The 13815-nt window shown below is 40.5% G+C and overlaps 1 protein-coding gene across 3 annotated transcripts in view; it reads left to right on the plus strand.

Annotated features, from left to right (window-relative positions):
- Positions 1–13815, plus strand: part of trpm7 (transient receptor potential cation channel, subfamily M, member 7) — a 199448-nt gene that overhangs the window by 142938 nt on the left and 42695 nt on the right. For 2 of the 3 annotated variants that reach the window (XM_087981216.1, XM_087981215.1), the window contains 7 exons: positions 71–203; positions 1271–1458; positions 2052–2184; positions 6140–7287; positions 8154–8248; positions 8333–8441; positions 10785–10870. In XM_087981216.1, coding sequence (XP_087837342.1) covers positions 71–203; positions 1271–1458; positions 2052–2184; positions 6140–7287; positions 8154–8248; positions 8333–8441; positions 10785–10870 — 1892 coding nt within the window. The remainder of the gene's footprint in view (positions 1–70; positions 204–1270; positions 1459–2051; positions 2185–6139; positions 7288–8153; positions 8249–8332; positions 8442–10784; positions 10871–13815) is intronic. The other variant, XM_087981217.1, reaches the window with a different exon arrangement.

Here is a 13815-nt window from a genome sequence, read left to right on the forward strand (position 1 = left end):
ATTGCTCTTATTAAAATGCCAGGAATCTCTCCATAAAACACTTTATTGATCAGTCTCTCTTTTCATAAAGCCTGTGCCAATAACACTGAAGATGGTGCAAAGCAGCGTTGTGTCATTGGATCATGGATAACGCCATTTTTACAAGCTGTCTACCTCTTTGTACAGTATATCCTCATGGTGAATCTTCTAATTGCATTTTTTAAGTGAGTACTTTCTTCCATCCATAATAAAAATCTGTGCATTCTGATGTAATTTCTTTCCACTGTGAATTTGCATGTCTACCTTTGCTTGCTCCCATTACAATGTGGATGTGTTGCATCATCATAAACACTACTCCCTCCTTGTAGCAGAACCTCCACAACCAATAGGCAGGCCTTTGATATTTGTTTTAGAAATTTCTTCATTCAAATGGTTGTGAACCTTCAAAATTCACTATTCGAGAGTGGTGTTGAAATTAATTTAGTATGTTCAGGAGACAAAATTATTTTGTTTTAGGTTAAAGATGTTGAGGGATATGATTTTGATGGATTTGAAGTGCAGGGTTAGCATGATCTTGTTGAATGGCAGAGTCCTCAAACAGCCAAATGGCCTCCTCCAACTCCTATTTCTGCAGCCTGCCATTGGCAACCATGTTTCAGTTGCCATGGTTCTATTCCCTCGCATATCCTTCGTAAATGCCTTTGCCTTTCTACCTCTTCAACACATACTCACATGTCTCTTGTTTGACTAAATTTTTGGTCACATCTCCTTCACTGTCCATGTTTCATGTGCGCCTGAAATGTTTTGTTATGACATGGGAACAGCTGCTTGATGAACTGCAAACTTCGGCGCAATACAAACTGATCTTTACTTTTGGGTAAAAAACCCAAGGTTTAGCAAAAATGACAGCCAAATCAATAAATGAGAGATCAGTTTGGTTGACTAAAGCTTGATCAAATGGATGAATTTAAGAAAATTCTCGAACAGTGTGATAGAATTTCAGATAGTTGGAACTGCAGCCGAAGGCACAGGCACCATTTATGTGAGGAGAGGGGAAGACAGCATCTGGTTTTGGGGGTCCATAAACTAAAACTAACTTTTACTTCAGATTTGAACATGACCTAAGATTTTAACCCTTTTAATGACAAGGAGCTGCTTTTGAAATCATGTTCCATTAAACTTTTCCAAATGCTTTCTGATCATAAACATCTCAGATATTTAAATAGCCATAACTTGTAATATGGAAAATTACAGTAAATTGTGGAAAATAATTTATTTTCTTGTTTTTCAGCAATGTGTATTTCCAAGTGAAGGCTATTTCAAACATTGTGTGGAAATATCAACGGTACCACTTTATCATGGCATATCATGAAAAACCTGTTCTCCCACCACCCCTCATCATTCTCAGTCACTTTGCTTTATTGATCTCTCATGTTTGCCGAAGAGGAAGGAAACATGATCGAGGGCAAGGAGGCCCAAGTAAGGATGATCTTCTGAATCTTCCTGAAGTTGGTGTTTGTGTTTTATTACAAACATTTGTTGGTGTCATTATTTAATATTCTGGGAGTACAATATTTTCGACAATTTGCCTAAGGTACCTTGGGCTCATATATTAAATCCTAGCACAGTTTTACTGTTTGTTTTGCTTTGTTGCCTAATTAGTTGTTCTTGCAGTGTTGGATATGGACTGGTCACACTGCCTTGCTCAAAATCTCTTGTCAACAAAATTTTGTTTTTAGTTTGAAGTTTTGCATTTTTTCCTGCTTCTCTCTCTCTCGCACAGACAAAGGCACAGGCAGAGAAACAAACTCTTTAATTACTAACTCCAAACGTCAAAGTTAAAAATCACACAACACCAGATTATAGTCCAACAGGTTTATTTGGAAGCACTAGCTTTTGGAGCTAATCTTCAATTAAGGCTAGCGTTCTAAATTAGTTGACAAGGTCTCCAATTCAAATAGCATCGAATTTTGAAGACTTCTAAATTAAAAGTTCTGCTACTTCAAAGTCAGAATTTGAATTTAACTTTGGAAATCCTACAAACCTAATCTGCCAAAACCTGTTTATTTCAGAACTGTTTGTAAGTGAGGATGATCAGAAAAAATTGCATGACTTTGAAGAGCAATGTGTGGAGAAGTACTTCCATGAGAAAGAGGATCGTTTTCATTCTGGGAGTGAAGAACGCATTCGGCTGACTTCAGAAAGGTAAAGATTTTAATTTTCTAGAACCTTAGTACCACTTATAACAATAATGGGAAATATGAACTTAGGTTTTGGTCTAGATTAATTATGTGCAAAGTTATCAGATTCTCATTTCAAATCTTCATCGAAACCAAATCATTTTGAAAGTGCAATTGCTTGTAACACAGTTTTGGCTGTCAACAACAAGTGCTCAAAACAGGAAGAGATTCATAGTCAGTAGAACTGGCAGAAGAGAATTTAATGTCTGATCTGATGGTCAAAATTTACAATGCAGAAATGGAACATTGTCGAATAGTTTAATCAGAGCTTCATTAAAAGTTTTTTATAATTGGTGTTTATGACTTGAAATATAATCTTGCTGTCAGTGTTTCTTTGCTGAGAGCAACTATACCTCACCAGTATGGATAATGCAGTACTTTAACTTTTTCTGAAATGATTTGTGATGTACTTGGAGAAGACATTAAAGATGTGAAAGTTGGACCCTATAATCTAAATGCTGTTTCGTGGGTCTGGGTGGGATGTTCTTTAGAGGGTTGGTGTGAACTCAATTAGCCAAATGGCCTGCTTCCACGCTGTAGGGATTTTGTTATTCTAATAATTGAGCTGGTCAGGTCTTAAAGGACGTAGTTGCTAGACTGAGTCTGGATCAGGTGGTGAGCAAACCAACAAGGTGGAAAAACATTCTCAACCTCATCCTTAACAATCTGGCAGCTGCTGATGCATCAGTCCATGACAGTATCGGTAAGAGAGACCACCACACAGTCCTTTTGGAGACGAAGTACCACCTTCACATTACGGATATTGTCCATTGTGTTGTGCGGCACTATCATTGTGCTAAATGCGGCAGACTTTGATCAGATCTAGCAATTCAAGACTGGGTATCCACGAGGCACTGAGAGTCAAAAACAGTGGCAGAGTAGTACTTCAGTACAATCTGTAACCTCATGGCTCCCCATACTCTCTGCTTAACCATCACCGTCAAGCCAGGGGATCAACCCTGGTTCAATGGAGAGTGCAAGAGGGTATGCCAGGAACAGCACCAGGCATACCTAAAAATGAGGTGTCAACCTGGTGAAGCTATCACCAAACAGGAGCTAAGGGATCTCACAACTAACAGATCAGTTCTAAGCTCTGTAGTCATGCCACATCCAGTTGTGAATAGTGATAGAGGAGGAGACTCCACAAAACCTCACTGGAGGAGGAGGCTCCACAAAAATCCACATCTTCAATGATGGCAGAACCAGCACATCAATGCAAAAGTTAAGGTTGAAGCATTTTCAGCTCAAAGTGCCAAGTGGATGGTCCCCAGCAATACACAAACCAGACTTCAGCCAATTCAATTCACTCCATGTGACATCAAGAAACAATTAGAGGTACTGGTTACTGCAAATGCTACTGGCCCTGGTAACATTCTGGCAATAGTACTGAAGACTTGTGCTCCAGAACTTCGAGTACAGTTACAACATTGGCATCTACCTGACAATGTGGAAAATTGCCCAGGTGCGTCCTGTGCATAAAAAGCCAGAGAAATTCAACTCGGCTAATTACCACCCCATCAGTCTACTCTCGATTATCAGTAAAGTGATCAAAGGTGTCATCAACAATGCTATCAAACAGCGCCTGCTCAGTAATGCCCAGTTTAGCTTCTCTAAGGTCACTCCACTCCTGACCTCATTACACCCTTAGTTCAAACATGGACAAAAGAGCTGAATTCCGGAGGTGAGGTGCAAGTGACAGCCATTGATATCAAGTCTGTATTCAACAGAATGTGGCATCTGGGAGCACTTGCAAAACTGGAATCAGTTGGTATCAGGGGCAAACTCTCCAGTAAATGGAATCATAGCTGGCACATAGAAAGATGTCTGTGGTTGTTGGAGGTCAGTCAGCTCAGTTCCAGGACATCTCTGCAGGAGTTCCTCAAGGTGGTGTTCTCACCTAGCCATCTTCAGGTCCTTTATCAATGACCCTTCCTCCATCATAAGGTCAGAAATGTGGATGTTTGTCAATGATTGCACAATGTTCACTTTCATGACTCCTCAGATACTAAAACAGTCCATGTTGAAATACAACAACATATGGACAATATGCAGGCTTGGGCTGACAAATGGTAAATAACATTCATGCTACAAAGGCCTAGCTATGACCATCACCAATAAGAGACAATCTAACCACTGGTCCTCGACATTCATTGGTGTTACCATCACTGAATCCTCCAGTATCAACATTTTGGGCGTTAACATTGACTAGATGCCCAACTGAACACTCCACGTTAACACAATGGCTACAAGAGCAGGTCAGAGGGTAGGAATAGTGCGTTGAGTAACTCACCTCCTGACTTCCCAAAGTCTGTCCACCATCTACAAGGCACAAGTCAGGAGTGTGCTGGGATACTCCCCACTTGCCTGGATGGGTGCAGCTCCAACAACACTCAAGAAGCTTGACACCATCCAGGACAAAGCAACCTGCATGATTGGCACCAATCCACAAACATTCACACTCTCCTCCACCAACACTCAGCAGCAGCAGTGTGTACTATCTACAAGATAGACTGCAGAAACTCATCATAGATCCTCAGACAGCACCTCCCAAGCCCATGACTGTTTTCATGTAGAAGGACAAGGGCAGCAGATATATGGGAACACCACCATCTGCAAGTTCTTCTCCAAGTCACTTGCCATCCTGACATGGAAACATATCGCTGTTCCTTCATCATCACTAGATCAAAATCTTGGAGTTCCCTTTCTAATGGCATTGTGGGTCAACCCACAGCAGTGGACTGCAGCTATACAAGAAGGCAGCTCATCACCACCTTCTCAAGGGCACCTGGGGTCATGCAATAAATTCTGACAAGCCAGTGATGCCCACATCCCACAAATGAATGAAAAAAAAATTGGGTACAGCGTGGAAGATGACCATTCGATCAGTTTTATCCATGTTGAATCTTAAAGCTAGTCATCTGCTCCTTGCTTTTTAGCTCCAGCTCTGTCATTCTCCAATTCCCTTTTGAAAGTTCACATTCAGGAGTGCATTTTAGATATGGTTCTTATGTGTTACACTTGATATTTCAGGGATAGTGCAGCAGAGAGCTGAATGTTTAATTATTAAGATTTTCTGGACATTGCAATTTGTGTGAAGTAGCAGTGAAGCAAACAGTACACTTGGTTGAATTCAAGTCTTCAAAGGAAGTCCCCAAGCTCCTGTCAAGCCACATTTAGAATCCTGCAAATCTTTTTGGGTGCTGCAACAAGAGGCATTTTTCTCCAGCCAAACATTAGGAAACTCAAAGCGTAGAGCCTCATGCTTTCGCCTGAATCTGCACCCTCAGTCCCCACCACTGTCTCTACTTCAATCAGACTGTATCTGTAGTTTCCTGTTACAATCTCAAATGTTTAATTTGTTGTGTATCATAAATGACAGTTGCTTCTACCCTTGTAACATTTGGTTAATGCCTATAATAACCCATCTACTGTTGAAACCATTATGATTTGTTGCCCCCAAACTCGACTATTCTAGTCTTATCCTTACAAGCTACCTACACTCTGCTCTTTCTCGTGATGTTCAGTTCACCTAAAATTCTTCTTTCCTCTCTCTTCACCCCTTTTTCTTTCTCCCTCTACCTCCACCACAATCCCCCTCCTCCTCCTTCACCCACCCCCACCTACAGCAAACATTTCTTTTGCCTTTGCTGTCTGTTGTTTAAGTCCCTTAATACTCTAGCACATCCTCAGCTCCATGATGTCGTCCAGTTCATCTTCCATCATGTTCTGTTTCGCTAACTCTGCCTTTGTGTATCCCATTACACTTTCTGATTACGTGCCTCAAGCATCTTTTGAAGCTTGTATTTCTACGGTAAGGGTATAATTGTAATAGTTAGGTCTGAAATTAGCAACATTCAGCAATAATTTATTTAGTTCCGTATGAAGTCATTGAGTTAATCTTTCTTTCTCTTTCTTTTTAGAGTTGAAAATATGTCCATCCAGTTAAAAGAAGTAGGTGACCGTGTAAATTATATAAAGCGTTCATTACAAACGTTGGATGGCCAGATTGGGCACTTGCAGGACCTGTCTGCCCTTACAGTGGACACTTTGAAAGCACTGACTGCTCAGAAAGCTTCAGAAGCCACAAAGATGCACAATGAAATTACTCGCGAGCTGAGCATTTCAAGAAATCTGGGAGATAATCTTTCAGATGCTCCAGTTAAAACTTCTCTTAAAAAGAAGCACAGCATTGGAACATATTTGGGCTCCTCTTTTTCTCAGCGAGGGATGGACACTGGTGATTCAGTATGTGCTGATGGTTCTCTTCAAGATTACATTAATGTTTCCCAAAGAGAGATGTTATGCAGGAAGTATGGCCCAGATTTTCTTCCAGGCTCACAGAGGAATGAACTGAATGTTCAAGAGGCTGGTTCCTCAGCCTGTGCCTTATTACAAAATGCGGCATCTCCCTCTGAACTTCACATGGGGCTGGGGAAGACCCAATCTCTGACCAGTGATCAAAAACCAGGAAAGTCATTCCACAGCATACCAAATCTCTCCTCCCCAGCTGCCAAATTTTTTGTTAGTACCCCATCTCAGCCAAGCGGTACAAGCCAACTGGAGCTTGTAGCTGACTCAGTCGACACAGTTAAAACTGGTATAGATGCCGATGGCAGTTCTGTTGAATTTGGGGCATTTGTTGGTAAGTATAGTGAAGTTGTTTGTGCTTTACCTGAAGACATTTGCTGCTGTCCTTCTCATCCTGCTTGCAGCTTCTGTTGCCACGCTAGCACCACAGCTTGCTTTGAAACTGAAGGATATCTCAACCACGCATTCATTGACACTGAGAGTAGCACAGACACTGACAACAGTCATGACCGAAGCACTGAATATAATCCGAGCACTACGCATGACTTTGAGAACGACTATGAAAAGAGAGAACCTCTGCGCACAGGAGACTTTACTTCGGCCATCATATCCAGTAAAGAAACCTATGAACAATACAGCAAAGGTCAAAGAGATTTGGACAGTCACTTCATACAGGCTATCGAATTACGAGGTCAACATATTAATATTGGGAACTGTTCAGGACTGCTGAATGATGTGTGGAACAAAACCAAAATGAGAGGTTTGAGCTCCTGTACCACTGTAACTTTGTGGGACTTCTGCTGGTTGCAGGTGACTTCACTGTTGGTGCATCGCTTGGGCCTCTCCTTGGTTTTATTTGCCCTTCTGCTTCTGCTATATCTCGGTTGCAACAAAAAGGCACCACTGCTGTGTTTTTTTTCCCCTCGCTTTGTAACATTTTATGGTATCTACTCCAATGTCTCCGATTTTACCTCTGAACAATACTTGGTTTTCAGCCATTTTGAACTGAATCATACTTTAATTTTCTAATTATCCTTTCTAAGATTGTGACAGTTAGATGGATCGTAATCAAAACTTAATAAAGTCCCTGAAAGCATTTTGTTTTAAATTCCAAAACAAGCTTCAAATTTAACTTTCAAATTTGCATCTTCAATACTTAATTTCTTATTACAATCAGTGAAGGGAAAGCACAGAGATACATGGTCTTGATTTGTAGTGTTTTTAAAAGAATTTTCCTGGCTTTACTTTTGCCATCTAAAAGCTGTCAAGAAGTTGTGCATCATCAATTATTAGAAGTTGGAAACATGTCATATTTAATTCAGTCTTATTGATGTTAATAGAAACTCCAGTTAAGTTTAATTGAAAATGATTGGTTGATTGGACCATATGCATTCAGAATATTACATTTTTAAGCCAGTTACTTTAAAGTTTTTTTTTACCATTTGTGAAATGTCATTAACAGCTCCAACTATTTTAGTCTATTGTGTCTGTTATTGGGAATATGGTTTGTGAGGTCAGATCAGAAACATTTCAAAATTGCACGAATTTTACTAACATATTGCACTGTCAGTTTGTTAGCATCTGTGAAATAAATTTTGTGTTAATCTAAATGCATGTCTACTTCAGGCCACAAGGACAACTTGGAACTCCCAAAGTCAGGGACAAGGGAAGCAATAAAGTCAAAAGAGCAGAAATCAACGAAGGGAGTCGTTCATGATTTGGTATTTTGTGCAAAGTGTATTTTCTCTCCTTTTCCAATATTATGCTTCCTTGAAATGTATACTAATGCCTCATGTCTTTACTAGGGAGTTCATCGTGGTGATCGTCATTTGAGAGCTGTGAATTCTTACGCTGGATTTGCTGACCTTCGTGGCAATCATTTGACTTCTGGGACACCTGTTCAGGCAGTTTCTTGTAAGTTTTCAATTCTCGGGGGTGAATTGCCATGTACAGTGGAGTCCTGTACAGATAGATCCAATTTGTAATTAAAAACACTGCCTTAACCTTGAATTTTAAATAATTTGGATTATTATGAAGTAAGATTGGGGTCAGCAGTTTCATGCTTCATGTTTTTGCAGCCAAGAGTTAAATATGGATCAAACTAAACTGTAAATAGTGTCACTGTGAATCAGTGTAACATGAGAGCACAGGAGTACCAATTTCCCTAAAGTGGCAGCTCCTGATCTCCATCTACCATTTGTATTTGTAACATTGAAGTCACTCCAGTCTACATTTCATTTATTCCATGCTGGTTGCAGCATGCAGTCAAACTTCAAAAACAGGCCTTTTTCCATTCCATAGTATGCAAGTCAGAGGATTAGCAATAAGTACATACTGTCTGCTTTTATCTATTGTTTAATCAATCAAAATTAATGATCAGGCCAAATTAGCAATCTCCTAATGTGACCGACCTGCTCAATTTCCTCAGGATGTGAATTTAATCAGTCTGCTTTATTAATGTACCAATGATAGCAATTCAATATTTCCTTCAAGGCAATGATAACTTACCTTAGCTTCCAAATTTTAAAAACAAGCCTGTCACCAGTTTATAAATAGACTGTTCCAAAAAATAAAAACTGCAACCTGATCAGGTTGCAATCTCCTCAGAACCGTTCTGTCTGCTGCCAATCTGGGCTTTGTAGTTCGAATGTAGACATAACCTTCAGACTCCAATTCAGTATTAATCAACCTCGCTTGTTGAAAGGTAGATTCATTGAATACGCAATCCTTTTCTGATGCCAGACATTCCAAAATCTATTTTGCTCAGCAGCAAAGTTGAGAGTGAGATCACGTTTAGTCATCTTGGAGTAGAAAGAGTACCTCAAATCAACATTCTGGCTCTTTGTATAAAATATTCCAGATTGAACATTGAACTTGCAATTGAACAGCACTGAAGTATCTCATGTACTGTAGCAGGTAGGTAGATTTTTAACAAATGGAGCCAGAAAAATTATGTATCCCTTTGTGCTAATTAGTGGCTGAAATTTGATTTGTTAAAAGTGATTTTGCATATGAACTTCTTAACAATTGATCCATGTATATGAATGGCTGAGTATTCTTGTTAAATATTTAGTTAGCATATGTGCCCATTACTGGGGTATGCAAGGTGTTCTGTGTTTTACCTTGTACAGTGCCGAGGAAATTCAATTTGGTTTGATTTTGAAAAAGGTTGCTGAAGTGTTTTGATATTTGAACTTTAATTAGCATGTGAAGTGCTTGGATAAGTGCCAACTTATTCAAACATTTGGGTCTTCTGATTTTTCCTCCAAATTTTAACAATGAGGATATCCTCATGGTAGTATTGAATACTGCAAGTTTGCAGATGGCACGAAGATTGGTGGAGTAGCAGAAGGGACTGTCAGAGAATACAGGAGGATATAGATAGACTGGAGAGTTGGACGGAAAAGTGGCAGATGGCTTTCAATCCAGACAAATGTGAGGTGATGCATTTAGGTAAGTCTAATTCTAGTGCGAATTATACAATGAATGGAAAAGCCTTGGGAAAAGCTGATGGGCAGAGAGATCTGGGAGTGCAGGTCCATTGTACCCCGAAGGTTGCTGCACAGGCGGATAAAATCTTCAAGAAGGCATATGGTATGCTTGCCTTCATCGGACGGGTTATTGAGTGTAAGAGCTGGCAGGCAGTGTTAAATTTGTACAAGACATTGGTTCGGCCACATTTAGAATACTGTGTACAGTTCTGGTCACCACATTACCAAAGGAGAGGGTGCAGAGAAGGTTTACGAGGATGTTGCCTGGTATGGAAGGTGCTAGCTATGAAGAGGGATTAAGTAGGTTAGGTTTATTTTCATTAGAAAAAAGGAGATTGAGGGGGGACCTGATTGAGGTTTACAAAATCATGAAGGGTATAGACAGGGTGGATAGAGACAAGCTTTTTCCCAGGGTGAAGGATTCAATAACCAGATATCATACTTTCAAGGTGAGAGGTGGAACGTTTAAGGGGGATACACATGGCAAGTACTTCACACAGAGGGTGGTGGGCGTTTGGAACGCGTTGCCAGCAGAGGTGGTAGATTCATTTAAGATGCGTCTGGACAGTTGCATGAGTAGGTGGGGAGCAGAGGGATACAGATGCTTGGGGAATTGACCGACAGGTTCAGAAAGTACATTTGGATCGGCTCAGGCTTGAAGGGCTGAAGGGCCTGTTTCTGGGTTGTAAATTTTCTTTGTTCTTTGCCCTTATAAAAAGGAGAGTCTGAGTGTGAATTGTAATTTGCTTTTTTTGTTTTCCCTCAGTGCAAGATAGAACTGTTAAAGACTGGATCAGGGCGTCAGCTGAAGATGTAACATTTCATCGAGAGGATTCAAAGGCTTCCCTGCTGGTTAGTCTGATTTTGAGATTGTTATCAAGCAATGTGATAATTATTATCTTTTTTCATTCCTAGAACGTGGATGTCACTCGCAAAATCATTATTTTTCATCACTAGTAATATTGTAGAATTGGTAATCCGCTGCCTACTTAAAGTGCTGCAGATTGAAGCTTTTCATATTGCTCTTGTTCAGTCAAGTAGATCATTTTGAAGATGGTTTAAGGGTCAAGCACATTGCTGGGAGTCTCATGGACCAGAGTGTGGGGTAAACCAATTTTAATTAGTTTGCTGTGGGATTTGAACTCTCATCATTATTCTAGACGTTTGGATCACAACTGCTGTAATATGTTCATTAATGATTTTTGTGCATATTATGTTTTACCTAGTGGAAAATACATTCTGTGAATGTCTACTTAAGGTGAAATACAGGATAACACTGCACACTAGTTGCATAATTAAAATTAACTGTTATGGCCTATTATTTTGAGGAGGCTCAATGGATAGCCTACTTAATTTCACCCTAACTACATTTCCATCTCTTTTACCCTCATGTTTACCTAGTTTCTCTTTAAATGTACATTGCTATTCACGTCAACTACCAATGGCTGCGAGGTCAGCAGTCTCACACTGAGTGAAGGAGTCTCTCCTGAATTCTTTAGTGGATTTTGGTAATGACTATAGATGAGTCCTGGTTTTGGATTTTAAAGAAAACATTATCAGAAGGAAAAGTTATTTCTTCCTAGTTGCTAAAAAAAATTTCAAATGTTTTAAGTAAAAGAAGAATCCGACAAAAATCTGACAAGCCGGTAAATGATATGGCATTCAGGTGAACAGATAATATAGTCTAAATGCCATTTGTTCCCAAGATTTATTACTGTACTATGACAGAATGAATGATAGAATGTGATGGAAACCTGTTCTCCTGATCTGGCCTGGCTTACAGACCTCTCGAGACCCAAAGCAATGTCGCTAACCTGGCTGAGCAAGCCACTTCAGTTCAAGAGCAATTAATGATAGATTGGCACTCAAATATATAGATGCACAAAATACTGCGGATGCTGGAATCTCAAATAAACAGAAAATGCTGGAGAAATTCAGCTATTCCAGAAGTATCTGTTGCGAGCAAAACATAATGTTTCAAGCCCAAAATGATTTCTTCAGAACTGGAAAACTCCTTTTTTTGGAGGTGCCCAGAGCCTATGTTGACCCATGATAATGCATAAGGTTCAGGCAGCTAAGAACAGAATGGGCCCTGGACGAATATCGGAAGAGTGGGACCAGTCTTAAACAAGGAATCAAGCGGGCTGAAGGGGTCATGAAATAGCTTTAGCGAGCAGTATTAAAGAGAATCCCAAAGCATTTTATTCTTATATAAGAAGCAAGAGGGTAACTTGAGAAAAGATTGGTCCACTAAAGGATAATGAAGGAAGGCTGTGTGAAGAACCTGAGAGAATGGGTGAGATTCTGAATGATTACTTTGTATCCGTGTTCCTCTCCTCAGTGAACATGATGAATCTTGAAATTAGAGATAGAAGTTTGATTAGTCAGGATCACGTTGACATAAGTAGGGAAGATGTGTTGGGTAGGCTAGAGGTTATTCAGGTGGACAAGTCCCCAGGACTGAATGGGATCTATCCCAGATTGCTGAGGGAGACGAGAGAGGAAATAGCTGGGGCCCTGACAGATATCTTTATGGCATCCTTAAATACAGGTGAGATGCCAGAGGACTGGAAGGTTGCTCATGTTGTCCCCCTGTACAAGAAAGTAGTAGGGATATTCTGGGTAACTACAGACCAATGAGCCTGACGTCAGTGGTGGGAAAGTTGCTAGAGATGGTACTGGGGGATAGGATCTATTTATATTTAGAAAAGAATGGGCTTATCAGTGATAGAAATGTGTTGCTGGAAAAGCGCAGCAGGTCAGGCAGCATCTAGGGAACAGGAGAATCGACGTTTCGGGCATTAGCCCTTCTTCAGCCCTTTCCAGCAACACATTTCCATCTCTGATCTCCAGCATCTGCAGACCTCACTTTCTCCTTATCAGTGATAGGCAACATGGTTTTGTGCGGGGGAGATCCTGCCTAACCAACTTTTAAAATAGAGTTCTTTGAGGAAGTGACCAAGTTGATAGGTGAAGGAAGGGCTGTTGACGTCATCTACATGGGCTTTAGTAAGGCATTTGATAAGGTTCCTCATTGTAGACTAATGGAGAAAGTGAAGTCACTTGGTGTGCAGAGTGTTCCAGCTAGGTGGATAAAGAACTGGTTGAGCAACAGGAGACAGTAGTAGTTGAAGGGAGTTTCTCAAAATGGAGAAAGGTGACCAGTTTGTAATATACATAAATGATCTGGAAGGGGGCACTGTTGGTATGATCAGCAAGTTTGCAGATGACATGAAGATTGGTGGAGTAGCAGAAAGCATAAGGGACTGTCAGAGAATACAGAAGGATATAGATAGACTGGAAAGTTGGGCAGAAAAATGGCCGATGGATTTCAATCCAGACAAATGTGAGGTGATACATTTTGGGAAGTCTAATTCTAGAGCGAATTATACAATGAATGGAAGAGCCTTGGGAATAGCTGATTGGCAGAGAGATCTGGGAATGCAGGTCCATTGTACCCCGAAGGTTGCTGCACAGGTGGATAAAATGTTCAAGAAGGCATATAGTATGCTTGTCTTCATCGGACGAGTTATTGGGTGTAAGAGCTGGCAGTTGAAACTTTATTGCTGGAACAGCACAGCAGGTCAGGCAGCATCCAGGGAACAGGAGATTCGACGTTTCGGGCACAGGCCCTTCTTCAGGAAGAAGGGCCTGTGCCCGAAACGTCGAATCTCCTGTTCCCTGGATGCTGCCTGACCTGCTGTGCTGTTCCAGCAATAAAGTTTCAACGTAAGAGCTGGCAGGTCATGTTAAAATTGTACAAGACATTGGTTTGGCTGCATATAGAATACTGTGTA

The sequence above is a fragment of the Chiloscyllium plagiosum genome, unplaced genomic scaffold (genome assembly GCF_037043375.1).
Source record: "Chiloscyllium plagiosum isolate Xiang-an unplaced genomic scaffold, Cpla_swu_hap1 HiC_scaffold_39, whole genome shotgun sequence".
Taxonomy (NCBI): Eukaryota; Metazoa; Chordata; class Chondrichthyes; order Orectolobiformes; family Hemiscylliidae; genus Chiloscyllium; species Chiloscyllium plagiosum.